The 19,598-nt window shown below is 39.7% G+C and overlaps 1 protein-coding gene across 1 annotated transcript in view; it reads left to right on the forward strand.

The window, feature by feature from the left end:
- The first annotated feature begins 577 nt into the window (after nt 1–577).
- WNT7B (Wnt family member 7B) overlaps nt 578–19,598 on the forward strand; it is a 195,993-nt gene continuing 176,972 nt past the window's right edge. Inside the window, exon 1 of the mRNA XM_088478371.1 lies at nt 578–1,102. Within this exon, the coding sequence (XP_088334497.1) occupies nt 1,032–1,102 (71 nt within the window). The 5' untranslated portion in view covers nt 578–1,031. The remainder of the gene's footprint in view (nt 1,103–19,598) is intronic.

The raw sequence follows: 19,598 nt of genomic DNA on the forward strand, positions 1-19,598 counted from the left end.
TAATGTGAGACAATGATAGAATGACAGACAGACAGACAGACTTGGAAGGTGAAATGTGAGAATGAAACAACCAGTGGATGGCCAACTATCTGGCATTGCCTGCTGGGACTTGTAGTTCCACAGTTAACACTTGCACATTAATAGAAAGTCAGGTAGACAGACATTGTATAGTAGAGAGAGAGAGAGAGAGGCTTACTCTTTAATTTAAGCTGATAGGGGAACACTTCAGTGCAACATTAGACAGTCTCATTAGGTAAGGTGACAGTGTAATGAACACATTAGAGACAGCTGTGTGATGAGCAGACAGTAAGGGAAGAGACAGACAGACATAGGAGCAGGAGAGACATAAGCAACAATGAGACATCTATAACAATGCTCATCACTGTAGCTGATCTCTACAATCACATCCCTGGCAGAGTGTAACATGAGAGAGAGAGACATCCCCTGTGCCATGGGAAGTGAAAGAGACAGGTTGTGTTGCTGCAGTGACAGCCTGGGAGTGAGACAGCCTATTGTGGCAGGGCTATAAGCACACAATGTAAGGTGTGTTTGTACAGTGTAAAATGAGCATGGCAGACAGTCAGGTGAAAGAGACAGCAGGTGAGACGAACGCAGAGGAGGAGAGAGAGAGGCAACCAGCAAGAGACAGGCAGCTGAGAAGAGAGGGAGAGTGACAGTGTCTCATGCTGAGAGACCCTCCTCCTACCTGCTCTCACACAGGCAGCTTATTACCTGGAGTAGTCAGGACATGTAGGGGCACATTGGTCTTTACACTGGATGTGATCATTAAACAGAGAGTTTCTGCCTCTCACTTCTTTTGGGGTTAAGAGCCTCGTCCTCCTTCCCCAGTGCCCTCTGCCCATCAGACCCCCTCTCCGCGCACCCAGACAGGGCACAATGCCTCAGCTCTCTGTTTTTACAAGCAAACCGACTTCTCCTGGGTTAACTGAAACATGCAATTGCTGGGATATACTATGAGCTCTACTCTCATTTTTTCATAACTTTTTATGGATCAGCCTTTTGTCTAGACCATGCACAGGCACTCCCGGAGGTGGATTTTCTATGTCTTTCTCTGCTTTGGAATCATCTATATGAAATTAGGGTGAGTACCTCTAAATGCACTACATGTCTTGGAGAATTGCAAAAATAAAATAGGAATAAATGACCTGGGCTAAATGGCTGAGATCGTGCAGAGATACTGTCAGGGGGATTCTGTGTCAATAGGATTAATGTTATAATAAAGTATCATTCTTATTTGCACCAGGCTACTGCCCTATTGCTCCTGCTGCTGCTGACAAGTGAGACATTTAAATCCCCAGTAGATGAACTCACTTTGCTACAATAACAATTAGACAGGGTGAAAATTGAGCTGGGTGTAGGTATTGCCAGAAATTGCTCTCATTCCTCCTGCACTGGACAGAGTAGGGGAATCTGCACATCAGGAGGAGGTGATGACAGTGATCTGACAGTGTCTTCCTCCCTGGGTTGAGTGTCCTGCTAAGGGGAACTTACCTGTCTGGCAGGCTGGCTGTATGGCACATCCAGACCTGCTGAAGCCACTTTGCAGCAGCCTCGTGTTTGCACCTGGATACATGATCGCGATTATTGCAATCATTATATTTTATTTGCACCTATCCCACCTGCCAAGTTCCTTTCCTGGGTGCCCTTATTAATATGCCTGGTTCCAGGAGGCTGAGTTGATTTTCCACATTCCTGAGACCTAGCTGAGTCCTTACCTGTTTTGTTGCAAACACTGCAAGGAAAGAGTGAAAGAAAAAAAAAACTGAAGAGAAATCTGCCTTGTGGCTATTTCTATGATTAAAATTGAAGCTGAGCTGCTGTTGTATCTCATCTGTGTCAGGTGGTCATTGGAGATGCAGGCAGGAGATAGACAGGTAGTGTGATAGTCTGCACTGCCTGTCACCTGGACGCTCGCTGCTGCCACCTATCGGATAACAGGCTCAGGTTACTGCCCCTTCCAGTCCTGTACCAGACCTGCAGCTCTAAGTGATTGTGATTTCATAGTCCAGAGACAATGGCTGCAGTCTCAGGTGTTATAGACTGTCATCTACCTGTATGGGGAAAGCAGGAATCTTCCAAAAAACTGCATGTGATATCCCTTAACAACAAGAACCCATGATAAATTGCCTTAGGGCACATTTACTGTACTACATTAATACTAGGAAAGGTGCAAGACTAAAGGCTTTATATAAATGCCCTGTAGGGTGATCAACTGCGTTCATTTATTGTTATCTGCTCTCAGGACTAATAGCAATTGTATTCATAGGGTACTTTTACCTACACATTAGTCTATACACCTATTATGTGATATAATAACAGTTATTAACAGCTGCCCAGAAGGTCTACATTTATTACTTTAGTTAGAAGTTGAACTGTTTCATCGCCTGGCAGCGATTGGTGGAAATACTGTAGCTGATTTGTGACTGTATCTAAAGAATGATTCCCATATACACCTATCTGCAATCATTGTTATTATTATATTTTATTTTTAATAAAAGAAGCATATTTATATTATTCTGTACTATTACTCTAAGTTTGCTTATATATATATATATATATATATACAATACAGTATATATATATATATATATATATATATATATATATACTGTATTGCATAGTGGGGATTGAATGAGAAACTACCTTTTAGCTTATCTGACTGGAACAACAGAACTTTCTTCCCTAGTGGGGAAATGTAACTGATTTTATAATTCTTTTCTCTCTAACTAAACATTACAAGAATATTATTTGTATGGATATATATATATATATATATATATATATTATATATATATAGAACTTTGACAATATTTCAGGATGTTATTTTTTTATTAAACGTTACTTATATAGTGACAGCATATACCGTTGCATTTTACAATTGATATATATTTATAAATCTGGCTACTCTTACATTTTGCACACTGACAACACAATGGTATTATCCTTTCCTTAATAACAGAAATGATATGAGATAACAGTTTGTTATGTAATAAACTGCTTGTATTTCTTGTGTAGTGCATAACCCTTCATGTTGACCCCATGTATGCTGTAAATAGTGCGCAGGGTCTGTTGGAAGCACAGTTTTAATTGATTTATACACAATAAAATTATATTGAAACACAGTGTGAATAGAAGTTATAATGTTTTGCTGTATATCACAGCAGTGGGTTACATGCTACTTTATATCTGCAATGTAGTAAAGGTTAGTATTAGATGCATTAGCATATCAGAGTAATATATAAGAGAGATAAGTGTAACTGACCAATATATTAGCGGATATTGTATATCAGAGCAATATATCAGGGGAAATTAAACTGCAATGTTATTTATTACAAGTTGTTCTATATAAGAGCAATGTATTAGAGGTTATTGTATATCAGAGTAACATATTAGAGGCTGCTACATATCAGATGAATATATTAGAGGCTACTGTACATAAGAATAATGTTGTAGAGGGTACTTTAAATCAGATGGCTGTACTAGAGATTCATTTATATCAGAGCAAAGCATCAGAGAATAGTCTATGACAGTAATGTTTCAGAGAATACTGTATATAAGAGTAATGTTTCAGAGAATACTGTATATGACAGTAATGTATCAGAGAATACTGTATATGAGAGTAATGTTTCAGAGAATACTGTATATGAGAGTAATTGATTATAGAGTACTGTATATGAGAGTAATGTATTAGAGAGTACTGTATATGAGAGTAAAGTATTAGAGAGTAATGTATTAGAGAATACTGTATATGAGAGTACTGTATGAGAGAGTACTGTCTATGAGAGTAATGTATCAGAGAATACTGTATATGAGAGTAATGTATTAGATAATACTGTATATGAGAGTACAGAATTAGAGAATACTGTTTATGAGAGTAATGTATTAGAGAATACTGTACATGAGAGTAATGTATTAAATAATACTGTATATGAGAGTAATGTATTAGAGAATACTGTACATGAGAGTAATGTATTAAATAAAACTGTATATGAGAGTAATGTATCAGAGAATACTGTATATGAGAGTAATTTCTGAGAGAATACTGTCTATGAGAGTAATGTATCAGAGAATACTGTATATGAGAGTAATTTCTGAGAGAATACTGTATATGAGAGTAATTTCTGAGAGAATACTGTCTATGAGAGTAAAGTATTAGAGAATACTGTCTATGAGAGTAATGTAGTAGAGAACACTGTATATGAGAGTAATGTAGTAGAGAATACTGTATATGAGAGTAATGTAGTAGAGAACACTGTATTTGAGAGTAATGTATGAGAGAATACTGTCTATGAGAGTAAAGTATTAGAGAATACTGTCTATGAGAGTAATGTATTAGAGAATAATGTCTATGAGAGTAATGTATCAGAGAATACTGTATATTAGATTAATGTGTCAGAGAGTACTGTCTATGAGAGTAATGTATCAGAGAATACTGTATATGAGAGTTAAGTATAAGAGAATACTGTATATGAGAGGTAAGTATTAGAAAATACTGTATATGAGAGTAATGTATCAGAGAATGCTGTAAATGAGAGTAATGTATCAGAGAATGCTGTACAGTATATGAGAGTAATGTATCAGAAAATAGTCTATGAGATTAAAGTATTAGAGAATACTGTATATGAGAGAATGTATCAGAGAATACTGTAAATGAGAGTAATGTATCAGAGAATACTGTACAGTATATGAGAATAATGTATCAGAGAATAGTCTATGAGAATAATGTATCAGAGAATACTGTATATGAGAGGTAAGTATTAGAGAATACTGTATATGAGAGAAATGTATCAGAGAATACTGTAAATGAGAGTAATATAACAGAAAATACTGTACAATATATGAGAATAATGTATCAGAGAATAGTCTATGAGAGTAAAGTATTAGACAATACTGTATATGAGAGAAATGTATCAGAGAATACTGTAAATGAGAGAAATGTATCAGAGAATACTGTAAATTAGAGTAATATATCAGAGAATACTGTACAGTATATGAGAATAATGTATCAGAGAATAGTCTATGAGAATAATGTATCAGAGAATACTGTATATGAGAGTAAAGTATTAGAGAATACTGTAAATGAGAGTAATGTATCAGAGAATACTGTATATGAGAGGAATATATTAGATAATACTGTATATGCTAGTAATGTATTAAAGGCTACTTTATATGAGAATAATGTATTAGAGGCTACTGTATGTAAGAATAATATACAGTAAAGAGGGTACTTTAAAGGAATGTGTTAGATGCTTTTTATATAAAAAGAATGCATTTGTGACTTCTTCAGAGCAACGCATTAGAGATTGCTTTATATTAGAGGAATGTATTAGAGGCTACTTTATATATTAGAGGGATGTATTAGAGGTTACTTTATATTAGAGGAATAAATGTATTAGAGGCTACTTTATATCAGAGGACTATATTAGAGGCTACTTTATATCAGAGGAATGTATTAGAGGATACTTTATATCAGAGGAATGTATTAGAGGATACTTTATATCAGAGGAATGTATTAGAGGATACTTTATATCAGAGGAATGTATTAGAGGATTGGATGTATTAGAGGATACTTTATATCAATGGACTGTATTAGAGGGATGTACTGTATTAGAGGCTCCTTTATTTTAGAGAGAAATACTGTATTAGAGGCACTTTATGTCAAAGGAATGTATTAGAGGATAATTTATATCAAAGGAATGTTTTAGAGGATACTTTATATCAGAGGAATAAATGTATTAGAGGGTATATTATATCAGAGGACTGTATTAGATGCTACTTTATATGAGAATAATGTATTAGAGGCTACTGTATATAAGAATAATATACATTTCTAGAGGGTACTTTAAAAGAATGTATTATATGCTTTTTATATATAAAAAAAGAAGGAATGAATGTATTAGAGGCTACTTTATATCAGAGGACTATATTATAGACTACTTTATATCAGAGGAATGTATTAGAGGTTACTCTATATTAGATGAATTAATGTATTAGATGATACTTTATATTAGAAGAATGAATTTATTAGATAATACTTTATATTAGAGGAATGTATTAGAGGCTATTTATATATCAGAGGAATGTATTGAGGACTGTATTAGAGACTACTTTATATAAGAGGGATGTACTGTATTAGAGAATACTTACTATCAGAGGAATGTATCAGAGGCTACTTTATATAAGAGGAATGTATTAGAGGATAATTTTATCAAAGGAATGTATTAGAGGATATATTATACCAGAGGACAATTAGATGCTACTTTATATAAGAGGAATGAATGTATTAGAGGATACTTCATATCAGAGGAATGTATTAAAGGATAATTTATATCAAAGGAATGTATTAGAGGATATATTATACCAGAGGACTATTAGATGCTACGTTATATAAGAGGAATGAATGTATTAGAGGATACTTTATATTAGAGGAATGAATGTATTAGAGGATATGTTATATCAGAGGACTGTGGGCCTGATTCAGACCCGGACGCTAAGCCGCAAATGCACGCTATGGCCAATAGTTGTCTGTCTGCACATGCGTATGCATCAATTTGCGCATGCACAAGACACACTGCACTCGGGAATTTCTGCGCTCGTAGTACACAGACTGGACCCTATTTTGAGTGACAGATAGTGCAGTTTGTGGGTGGTAACAGGGGAAGGTGCTTGTGAATGGGGGAGTTGTGCTGCGAACGCAGGCGTGCCTGAGTGTCAAAATGGCGTTTTATGGGTGTGCATAATTAGCATGGAAGCGTCATTGTACACGTCACTTGGTTGTATTTCAGCCAGCAGTGATCGCAGTGCTTGCGGTGGGGTAGGCTCAAAATCAAGGGCTTCGAGCAGCTCCGATGGCTCTCCAGAATTTGCATACCCTGCCCCTGATGGCAGCGAAAGTGCGCTACTTTGCGTCCGGGTATGAATTGGCCCCTGTATTAGATACAACTTTATATCAGAGGGATGTACTGTATTAGAGGATACTTTATGTTAGAGGAATGTATTAGATAATACTGTATATGAGAGTAATGTATTAAAGCTACTTTATATGAGAATAATGTATTAGAGGCTACTGTATGTAAGAATAATATACAGTTCTAGAGGGTACTTTAAAAGAATGTATTATATGCTTTTTACATAAAAAAAAGAATGCATTTGTGACTGCTTTATACAAGAGCAATGTATTAGAGGCTACTTTATATCAGAGGAATATATTAGAGGCTACTTTATATGAGAGGAATGTATTAGAGGCTACTTTATATCAGAGGAATGAATGTAGTAGAAGCTACTTTATATCAGAGGAATGTATTAGAGGCTACTTTATATCAGAGAAATTAATGTATTAGAGGCTACTTTATATCAGAGGAATGTATTAGAGGCTACTTTATATAAGAGGAATTAATGTATTAGAGGCTACTTTATATCAGAAGAATGAATGTATTAGAGGCTACTTTATATCAGAGGAATGAATGTATTAGAGGCTACTTTATATCAGAGGAATGTATTAGAGGCTACTTTATATCGGAGGAATGACTGTATTAGAGGCTACTTTATATCAGAGGAATGAATGTATTAGAGGCTACTTTATATCGGAGGAATGACTGTATTAGAGGCTACTTTATATCGGAGGAATGACTGTATTAGAGGCTACTTTATATCAGAGGAATGAATGTATTAGAAGCTACTTTATATCAGAGGAATGAATGTATTAGAGGCTACTTTATATCAGAGGAATATATTAGAGGATAATTTATATTAGAGGAATGAATGTATTAGAGGATAATTTATATTAGAGGAATGAATGTATTAGAGGTTACTTTATATCAGAGGAATGAATGTATTAGAGGCTACTTTATATCAGAGGAATATATTAGAGGATAATTTATATTAGAGGAATGAATGTATTAGAGGCTACTTTATATCAGAGGACTATATTAGAGGCTACTTTATATCAGAGAAATGTATTAGAGGATACTTTATATCAGAGGAATGTATTGAGGACTGTATTAGAGACTACTTTATATAAGAGGGATGTACTGTATTAGATTTGTTAGAATGTATTGAATGCTACTTTATATCAGAGGAATGTATTATGGACTATTTTATATCAGAGGAGCATTAGAGGCTACTTTATATCTATTTATTTATTAACAGTTTCTTATATAGCGCGGCATATTCCGTTGCGCTTTACAATTTGAAACAACATTAACAGAACAAGACTGGGTTGTAAGAGACAGAAATTAAGGTAAGAGGGCCCTGCTCGCAAGCTTACAATCTATAGGGAAATAGGTGTTGATTTGGTGCCGCCCACGTGAGGCCACTACCACAAATTTTTCCAGGGACACTTTTAGTTCTCAATCCGCCCCTGATTAGAGGTTACTTTATATCAGATGAATGAATGTATTAGAGGCTACTTTATATCAGATGAATGAATGTATTAGAGGCTACTTTACATCAGAGGAATGTATTAGAGGATAATATATCAGATGACTTAATGAGTTACTTTATATCAGGGGAATGTATTGGAGGCAACTTAATATCAGAGGGATGTATTAGAGGCAGGGGCGTATTTATAATGGAAGCAGGGTGTGTGGGGCACACGGACCCCTGGGTCCAGGGGGGGCCGCACCGCACACCCTGTACCCATAAAACTTACCTCTCTGGAGTCCCACGCCGGCTCCGGTGTCTGCGCCTGTAAAAACGACTGGAAAATGGCCGCCCTTTTCCTGGTGACCTGTGTATGGGCTATAGACTCTGGGCACACTCTAGTACCCTGAGTCTATAAGTGCGGCGCTGGCATGGCACCGCTCAGTGCGCAGCCGGACGGAGAGGAGGTGGCCAGTGTCGGAGACTACACACAAGCCCCCTCCTCTCTAGAAACACCCCTGATTAGAGGCTACTTAATATCAGAGGGATGTATTTGAGGCTACTTAATATCAGAGGGGTGTATTAGAGGCTACTTTAAATCAGAGGGATGTATTTGAGGCTATCTTATATATCAGAGGAATGTATTAGAGGCTACTTAATATCAGAGGGATGTATTAGAGGCTACTTAATATCAGAGGGTTGTATTAGAGGCTACTTTAAATCAGAGGGATGTATTAGAGGCTACTTAATATCAGAGAAATGTATTAGAGACTACTTTACATCAGAACATGTATTAGAGGCTGATTTATATCAGATCAATGTATAATTAGAGCATACTTTACTGTACTGTGTGTCAGAGGAATGCATTATGGAACTGCATCATATCATAACAATTAATTAGAAGTTACTTTATATCAGATGGAAGCACTATAAGCTGATTTATATCAGAGCAAAGAATTAGAGGATACTCTCTATGAGAGTAATGTGTTAGGGGCTACTTTATGTAGACAAAATGCACTACAGGCTGACTGATATCAGGAATGTATTAGAGGCTGCTGTGTATCAGAGCAACGTACTGTACTAGTGGCTACTTTATATCAGAGGAGTGTGTAAGAAGTTGCTTCATAGCAAATCAATATACCAGAGGCTATATTATATCAAATCGATGTATTAGAGGCTTCTGTATATCAGAATAATGTATTAAAGGCTACTGTATATCAGAGAAATGTATTAGGGGCTACTGTATATCAGAGAAATGTATTAGGGGCTACTGTATATCAGAACAATGTATCAGAGGCTGCTGTATGTCAGAGCAATGTATTAGAGGCTTCTGTATATCATAACAATGTATTAGAGGCTGCTGTATAACCGAGTAATGTATTAGGGGCTAGTGTATAACAGTTAAATATATTAGAGGCTGTTTTATATCAGAACAGTGTATCAGAGGCTAACAGATACGAAAGCAATGTATTAGAGGCTGCAGTATATTAAAGAATGTATCAGAGGCTAGTGTATATGAGAAAAAAATATTAGAGGCTGCTGTATATCAGAGTATTGTATTAGAGGCTGCTGTATATCAGAGTAATGTATTAGAGGCTGCTGTATATCAGAGTATTGTATTAGACGATGTTGTATATTAGATAATATACAGGCTGATGTATATTAATGAAATGTTGTAGAGGCTGCTGTATATCAGAGTATTGTATTAGACGCTGTTGTATATTAGATAATATACAGGCTACTGTATATCAGAGTAATGTATTAGAGGCTGCTGTATATCAAAGTAATGTATTCGATGCTGTTGTATATTGGATAATATACAGGCTGATGTATATTAAAGAAATGTTGTAGAGGCTGTTGTATATCAGAGTAATGTATTAGAGGCTGCTGTATATCAAAGTAATGTATTAAATGATCTTGTATATTAGATAATATACAGGCTGATGTATATTAAAGAAATGTTGTAGAGGCTGTTGTATATCAGAGTAATGTATTAGAGGCTGCTGTATATCAAAGTAATGTATTAGATGCTGTTGTATATTAGATAATATACAGGCTGATGTATATTAAAGAAATGTTGTAGAGGCTGTTGTATATCAGAGTAATGTATTAGAGGCTGCTGTATATCAAAGTAATGTATTAAATGCTGTTGTATATTAGATAATATACAGGCTGATGTATATTAAAGAAATGTTGTAGAGGCTGCTGTATATCAGAGTAATGTATTAGAGGCTGCTGTATATCAGAATAATGTATTAGAGGCTGCTGTATATCAGAGTAATGTATTAAAGGCTGTTGTATATTAGAGAAATACTTTAGAGGCTACTGTATATTAGAGAAATACTTTAGAGGCTGCTGTATATTAGAGAAATACTTCAGAGACTGCTGTATATTAGAGAAATACTTCAGAGGCTGCTGTATATTAGGGAAATACTTCAGAGGCTGCTGTATATTAGAGAAATACTTCAGAGGCTGCTGTATATTAGAGAAATAATTTAGAGGCTGCTGTATATTAGAGAAATACTTCAGAGGCTGCTGTATATTAGAGAAATATTTTAGAGGTTGCTGTATATCAATAGAATGTTTTACGTCCTGCAGTATACCAGAACAGTGCAATAGCGCAGTGCTTCCCAAACTTTCTTGAATCACAGCGCACTAGGCTATCAGCATTTTTTTCGTGGCACCCCTAGGACAAAAGTTTCTTATTAAGAAATGCATCAAAAATTGTTATATGAAGTTAATTGTGCTAATCTGTCATCCATAGGTTAAGGTATGTGGTCAGGTATGTGGCAGTGGACAGGGTTTGTCCACATATTTTATAATTGGCAGCTACTGGCACTGGTTTTGCCTATCACATTGACAATAAATAATTTGATTTGGTCCTAGACAAACCAACCTGTGGCATCCCTGCAAGTGCCTTTTGGCACCCTAGCGTGCCACGCCACTCAGTTTGGCAACCACTGCAGTAGAGGTATTGTATATCAGAAGTATTGTATATAAGGGATTACATTACCTGAGGGCGGGATGCCGGCCGTCAGAATCCCAACAGTGGAGGCCCGATCTGGGACTAAAGATAGCCGTCGAAAGACTATCTTTAGTCCCACACTGAAATCCTGACATCCCGAAGGAAGGTAGGCAGGACTTCTTAGGTCTTAGCCGCGGGGGAAGGTTAGGTTTAGGCACCCCCCGGGGGGGACTTAGGGTTAGGCACCCCCCTGGGGAGGGTTTGGGTTAGGCTGTGGGGAGGGGGGGTTATGGTTAGGCACCCTCGGTGGTGGTGGGGGGGTTTAGGCACCCCCCCGGGAAGGTTATATTTTATATGTGGAAAATGTTGTTTTTTTTTTTTTTTACTTTGACCAAAATTTTGATGTTAGCATGACAAAAATATCGGAGCCAATTGATAACATACATGTTCCCAATTTATTAAGGACCGTACTCATGCTTACTAACAATATATTAAGAGCCACATAATTATTTCATAGTTGGTGGTCATCTTATTGGCTGACATTAAATTAATGTATGGAGATGCCCATATCATGGGCATCGGGAAACAGGAGTTCAGGATGCTATTTTCATAATATACTGACGCTCACACTCTTTCCATTAGGAAGTTGCCTGGTGGAATGTCGTAAAAGACTATTATTATTATTATTATTATTATTATTACTATTATAACATTAGTTCTCTATTTTGACAAATGAACCCCTGAATTGGAAAATGGCACCAACATTATTTTTTTATATAAAGTCAACAGAATGAAATGTCATTTATGTATATGACTGTGTGAGGCCACAGGAAAAATAGGATTAGCAGATGCGATTTATCAAAGCAATTCATTGGATGACCCTATATAAGAGAGCAGTGTTAGTGGGCAATGTATAGCAGAGCAGATGATATATCTGAGTCAGAGATTATAGGGTACTAGATGTTATTGTGTAGCAGGTCTGTGTATTACGTCACACCGCGTAGTAGCAGCAGACTTGGATTTGTTGAACGGTTACATTGGCGTGGTCCTATCAAAGCAGAATGGCCTCTGGTCTCATAATCCTACCAATGTTTTTCTTATATATGCCTTCCAGAATAAAAACAAGTTTGATGTATGAGCTTCTTTTCATAGAGATTAGATTGTCACCATATTCTATGTGCTGATGGGGGATCCTGCTCCTTCCACTCTATAACTCTCAGTCTGTGGCTTTATGTTGCCTCCATTCCCCTCCTCACATCATATCACTGCCCCTGTCACATGCAGCCAAGTCTTCACTAACATCACTCATCTCCTGATATACTCTGTGCTGCTGGGGACCATTCTACTTCCATTAAATAACTCTCAATCTGTGTTTTCCTGCTGCCTCCATTCCCCTCCTCACATCATGTCACTGTGTCTCTGGCACATGCAGCCCTGTCCTCACTAACACAGCACTCATCTCCTGATATACTCTGTGCTGCTGGGGACCCAGCTCTTTCCACCATATAGCATTGGCGCCCCCCTCCCCCATTTTTAAAATAGTGACATAAGATAGTGCACCTGAAAAAAGGCCATGGCCTCATGGGGAAGGGCGAGGGAAGAGATAGGAGAGGCCAGGAGATGCTGGGGATAAAAGAAGAGGAAGCTACAAGTGAGAATGATAATAAACAGGAAAATTGACAGGTCCAAACAGTGCCCCCTGCCCTGCGGTGCCCTGTGCCATGGCACTGGTCGCCCTACCCTAGTTACGGCCCTGCTGCCCCTGCCACATGCAGGCAGCCCTGTTCTCACTAACACATCACTCATCTCCTGATATACTCTGTGCTGCTGGGGACTCTGCTCCTTCCACTATATATCTCTCAGTTTGTGATTCATAAGAAACATTATAACTTGATAAGAAATAAAGGTGTGAATTTGGACACTTTGGAAATTGGGCCTGATTCAGACCCTCTCGCAAGCGGCCGCTCTCTAGCACGCAGCCGATGTTATGCATTTGCGCATGCGTATGCATCGCAGTGCGCGTGCGCGAACTAGTTCAAGTGATCGGGAAGCGCTCGCTCGCGCAGCAAAGACAGCCCAGCGGAATGAGTGACAGGAGAGGCCGTTTGTGGGTGGTAACAGGGGCAGGGCAGTAGTAACGGGGGAGTGGAGTTGCGAACGCAGGCGTACCTGAGTGTTTCAACGCCGTTTCAGAGGCGTGCATAATTAACAGGCAGCGTCAGAGTACACGTCACCTGGCTGGTTTTTACACTGAAATGCTCGCAGTGTACAGTCAACCACAAGCGATGCGGTCAGATCCGATAGAACCCGATGTACCGATGGTTGTACTGTATATACTTCCTGGAGATGACGTGCCCTAGTGGGCGGCTAAAGAAAGGCTGGTGGGCATCTATAACTACAAAGTGATCGCTCGCCAAGACATAGTGGGCATGCTTATGCCTTGCCGCGCGATCGCCTGCCTTGACATAACTTAGCTGAATTTGCATACGCAGGGAGCGAGCAGCCGCATCTAGCGAGCGGGCCTGAATCAGGTCCATTGTGTGCACGTTGCTGGCTATTTGAGAACAAACAATTCCATAGACTGAAACAAGGGTTATGTACAATTCAGAGCTATTTCATTGCCACTTTCTACTGATCAGAGCAGGAAATCGTGAGTTTGTACAAAAAATTGCATCAGTTTATCTGTAAGTCAGAATAAGGATGTACAATGGCCACCAGGTGTGTTATTGCCCAGTGATTCACACAAACACACCAAACCATACAGTCACATTCCGAAACAGTATCGGGTTCAGGTGCAAGAATATGCTTTGCCCCCCCCCCCCCCCCCATTCCTGGAACCCTATGCCCCAACATCTGACACAAACCCACAGAAGAAAAACAAGAGACGTCAGTAGATTGTTGTTGCACTGTGTACTTCCTTTCAAGCATGTGTACAGTACAATATAATATGACCACAGACAATTATCAAAAATGTAGAAGAAAGCTTGTCAGCGACATAGGATTGGATGTAATCATCATGTGATTGTCTCTGGTCCCAGCCCAAAGCTGGGTACACACCTAAACGACGGTGTGATCCAGCGGCATAGCGCTGCGATGTAACAGTATATCGCATAGCCATACACACTACATGGTGCATCGTACAAAAGCGCAATATATCATTACATGCATCTTGTAACAACACCACGTATACGTCCCATCTGATGTGCAGCACAGCAGATGGGACAATGCAACCACCCAGTTCATCAAACGATAAATTGGATGGATTTGCCCGGACAAACTATACAATGATCATCGTAATCTGTCGCGGATCGCTAAATAGTTTAGACACCCTGTTTGGCCAATCATGATAAATAGTGCAGTGTGGTGACGGTTTTCTATTGATTTCAATCTAAGGGGTTGATCCTATTAGGTGTGAAGGGTACGGGATGCAGTTGGAAAGACGTAAAAACGCCGGCATCAGCACAGCATCTCGCCCCCTCATGGTCCTGTCTTGCCCAGGACTCGCTTGCCCTACGGGGGCATGCGGACAAAAATCAGCGAGTCCCGAGGTACCGTAAATGTGGCATATAGTCGCACCTACTCGCAGTTAATAGGATCAAGCGCTATATTGCAGTATGGAACATCACTACACACAATCGTGATACAGTTCTACCGTATGCCGTTAAAATTAAGTAGTACTTGCAATTTCTCTATTTACGACATAAAAGTTATCTTGCGAATTAAATCCAGCATACTGGAAATTATCGGGAAAACCTCCAGAAGAGGAGAATGAACAGAACTCGTACATAGCTGTTATTATACAGCACAGGTTCTCAAACTCGGTCCTCAGGACCCCAAACAGTGCACGTTTTCCAGGTCTCCTCACAGAATCACAAGTGAAATAATTATCTCCACCTGTGGATCTTTTAAAATGTGTCAGTGAGTAATTATTACACCTGTGCACCTGCTGGGTGACCTGCAAAATGTGAACTGTGTGGGGTCCTGAGGACCGAGTTTGAGAACCACTGATATACAGAATATCAAGAAAGCCTATATGTCCTACAGGTTTTGCGGAAAGTATGTAATATCACCATGTAATATCTGATACCCATCTTAATCAAATGTCATGACTCTGCCACAGTTCATTTTGCATGTGCAGTACTCCTGATGGCCTTTAGATGGCGACACTGCTTCAGTGCTCTTCTTTATGTCCCACTGGTCGAAACATTGGTTTCCCCTACTTAATAATAGATACTGTATAGATGTAAATTTGGAATAAAGCAAGTACTTGCAGACAGGGAAGTATAACCAAAGTGTATACTGAAGATTTAAAAGGAATTATCATCAGTTATACAAAGCAACGGATTGAAAATTTTGCCGCCCTTCGGTTATTTGGTACACCTTTTTCTAGTACAGGGTAAGGTCCTCCCTTTGCCCCCTGAACAGCCTGAACTCTTTGTGGTATGGAATCAACAAGGAGCTGGAAATGTTCCTTAGAGACTCCGGCCCATGGTGACAGGATGGCGTCACGCAGATGCTGCAGATTTGTCGGCTACACATCCATGCTGCCAATCCCCCATTCCACCACATCCCCCATGGTGCCGTATTGTACCGAGGTCTGGTGACTGTGGCAGCCATTGGATTGTCATGTTTGTGAAAGCAGTGTGAGGTGACATGTGCTGTGTGTGACATATTATCCTGCTGGAATTAGACATTAGATGACTAGACGTGGCCATAATGTGATGCGCGTGGTCAGCCACAATTCCTAGGTAGCTGTGGCATGTAAACGATGATCATTTGGTATTGAGGGGAGTAATGTGTGCCAAGAAAACAGACCCCACACCACTGCACCGCCATCACCTGGCTGAACTGCTGGCAGAAGGCAGGACTGATCCATGGATTCATGTTCTTTACACCAAATTCTGACCCTACCATTTGCCCAGTGTTGGTGATCCTGTGGCCACTGTAGCCTCAGTTTCCTGATCTTAGCTGACAGTAGAGGAATCCGGTGTGGTCTCCTGCTGCTGTGGCTCATCCACTTCAAGGTTTGATGTGCTGTGCATTCAGAGATGTTCTTCTGTATACCACTGGTGTAACATGGTTATTTCAGTTACTGTCACCTTACTGTCAGCTTGAACCAGTCTGTCCATTCTCCTCTGACCTCTCTCATTAACAAGCCATGTTCAGCCACAGAACTGCCACTCACTGGATGTTTTTATTTATTTTTTGTTTTATGCTCCATTCTCTGTAAATGCTAGAGACAGTTGTGCATGAAATTTCTAGGAGATAATCAGTTTATCAAATATTCAAACCAACCCGCCTAGCCCCAATGATCATGCCATGGTCAAAGTCACTTAGATCACATTTCTGCCCCATTCTGCTGTTTGGTCTGGACAACAACTGAACATCTTGACCATGTTATCATGCTTTTATGCGTTGCTTTGTTGCCACATGATTGTCGGGTTACATACTTTCCCTGAACGAGTAGATGTACAGAATCACCTAATAAAGTGACCACTGAGAGTGTATGTGTAAATAAATATAAACATATACAAAGCCAGATGCAAACAGAGTAGCAAAATGTGCCGGTATTTTTGCAAACTTTTCAGATTTGGTCGCATTAGCAAGTCTGTAGATGTGGCTCCCTCCTGGGCAAGATATGGCTGGAATACAACTGGTGGCGTGGCTTCGCTTTAGTGCGTCGAAAATCGACTTTTAAAACACTGTTCCGCGGTTTCAGTGATTTTGCAGAAATGGGTGTGTTTTTAAATGTGTGCCATCAATCAGACACAGTCATCATTATCAGTGTGCAGCTCACACCAGGGTTGTACACCCGCAAGTCAGACCACTAAAAGCGGGTACGTTTGTCATTTTTTTTTATCCACCCATTGTAGTCGTAATTCGCGACTACACGCCATGCCTTATCTGTACTCTGGGCTTGTCTGCATGCCCAGTGCCTACATCTGCATGTCCATCCTATCCTGGCCCTGCCCGTAAGCAGTCGAAGGTTCAGCGCATTAAAACTTTGTAAATTACTTTCACCTTTGTCTCTGAATAAGGCCCATGGTGGGCAGACGTGGACGTTATGCTGTGGTGCTGTTTATCTTATAGTCGATGGGCCTGATTCGGAAGCAGTGGCCATGCCGCACGCAGTTGGCTGATGCATGCGTCTATGTCACACAGCACATAAGCCCCAATTGTTTACGCTCAGAGATGCAGCACAGAGTGGGACACACGTTCTGTGGATATTAGGCAATAGACGCAGAGTCAGCTGCATACCTATGAATGTAGCTGGGATTGCGACTGTGTTTTAGGGTTTGGTAGGAATAGGATCCATGAAAAGCCAATAGCAGCGGTGAAACGCGTCCCCTTTACAAATGAAAGGAATGTTCAGCAGCACAGTTTTCAACATTTCTAATCTCCAGTCCCAGGGATATTATTTAATGTCAAAACGGAACATGTGAAGCTACAGTACCCATCCCTTGCAAGGTGTTTCAGGTGCTTTAATATTTGACATTCCTTGCATTGTTTGCTCTCTTGCACAAGTGGATTAACATTTAAAATCCTTCTTGGCTAATACTCTTAAAATGCACACGTCACATACACACAGTGGAAGGTGCCATTCTGTGATCTGAACCAATATTCACAGGAATGCAGACTATCAATTCATCAGGAACCAGTGGCGTCCTTTCTTAAGGAACTAGGCATTCCAAGGAGCCTGTATAGTGGATACTAATTATTGTGGAACATTATGATGTACTGATTCAGAGATGGACGCTAATGCAATGTTTGTAATATGCAAATGATAGAGACACGCTTGCGACACTCCCATAGACATACCCTTTTTGCGCACCCATCAGGCCACCTCCCAGACACCACCCGGGAACGCCCATGGTTTTGCCTCGCAGTTTCTAATGCCAGCGATCCCGTATGCAACAGCGCATTTGAGCGTATTCTCAGAGTAATGCATGCGCCACACGCAGTAGCAAATAATCACTCAATTCCGCCGCCATTGGCATAGCGTTCACTTCTGAGCCAGACCTTACTTGCTCATACGCAATTAGGGACTCCTTGTGACCCACTCCGGTAGATATAGATGCATTATTAACACATGAAGGGGCATATTCAATTAGCCGCGATAAGACGATTTTGGGGAAAAAGTTTTGCCGATGATGTAATTTCGCCAGGTGAAAACTTATTCCCGTATTCATTTCCAAAGACTTTTCGCCTACGCGGAAAGTCAATGCATTGGTATAGGCGGAAATGATTCGCCTATGAAACCAGGCGGAAAAAAGTGCAGAATTGCGGTTTTGGGGTGCAAAGGTGGGAAAACCACCCTGCACCCTTGGACAGGTCCCCAAAGGTTACCTTCATCACAAAAATCCTAAAAAATTTTGAAGAACACTTCAAAAAATTACACTGAAAAAGGGGGCGAAAAAAAAAACAAAGTTGGGTTACAAACTTAAAAACTAGCGAAATAAGCTTTTGGGAGGTCTGCAAGTATGGTGGAGGTGTTTTTTATTGCAGGGGCTTGGTGAAGGTGCATTTTTCACGTTTTTTAACCATGCTAGCACCCATTTTCATGTACCCCAAATTTGCTGGGACTAGTTATTTCTCCAAAAAAACCTGCTAAATGCTATTCTTCACCACTTGAGCAAAGACGCTAATTAGAAGCTATTGAGAGCATTTAAGTACCCCAAATACCTTCAGTAGGGCTATTCGGGGGCATCTACATTGATCCCCAATGTTAGTGCATCTTTTGGGGGCTGACAGGCTGATTTCCCCAAATCTGCCAGCACTTTTCGCCTGTTTGCATTTCGCCGGGTCCCGTTTTCGCTGAAATTAATAGGGCGAAAAGCGGGGCCGTGCACGAAAAGTTTTTGCCTCCAAAACACGCAAAATCGGCGAAAAGTACGGTAGGCGAAACCTTTCTGACTTTTTCGCGTCTAATTGAATATGCCCCTAAAAGTTATATCAAAGGAATCAATCTCACCCCAGTCAATTAATTATCTACTGAACCAGCTTCTAAATGTACTTTAATCACTTAGCAACTGATTCTGGGTCAGGCGGATCTCCGGATCACAGGCGCAAACAGTGTGATTTTGCATACATCGCGCGTGTAGATGCGAATTTAGGTATTTTTGCGTATGTTCCTCCTATACGCAGAGAACTTGGACGGATCTGTCTTTTCATGAAACTAAGCGTTTTGGTGTGGCCACTATGCGGGCAACAATGCGAGCGTACAGAACCGCCCTGTCTTGTGGGTGTGTCG

The sequence above is a fragment of the Taudactylus pleione genome, unplaced genomic scaffold (genome assembly GCF_031769625.1).
Source record: "Taudactylus pleione unplaced genomic scaffold, aTauple2 ptg000212l, whole genome shotgun sequence".
In the NCBI taxonomy this organism is placed as follows: domain Eukaryota; kingdom Metazoa; phylum Chordata; class Amphibia; order Anura; family Myobatrachidae; genus Taudactylus; species Taudactylus pleione.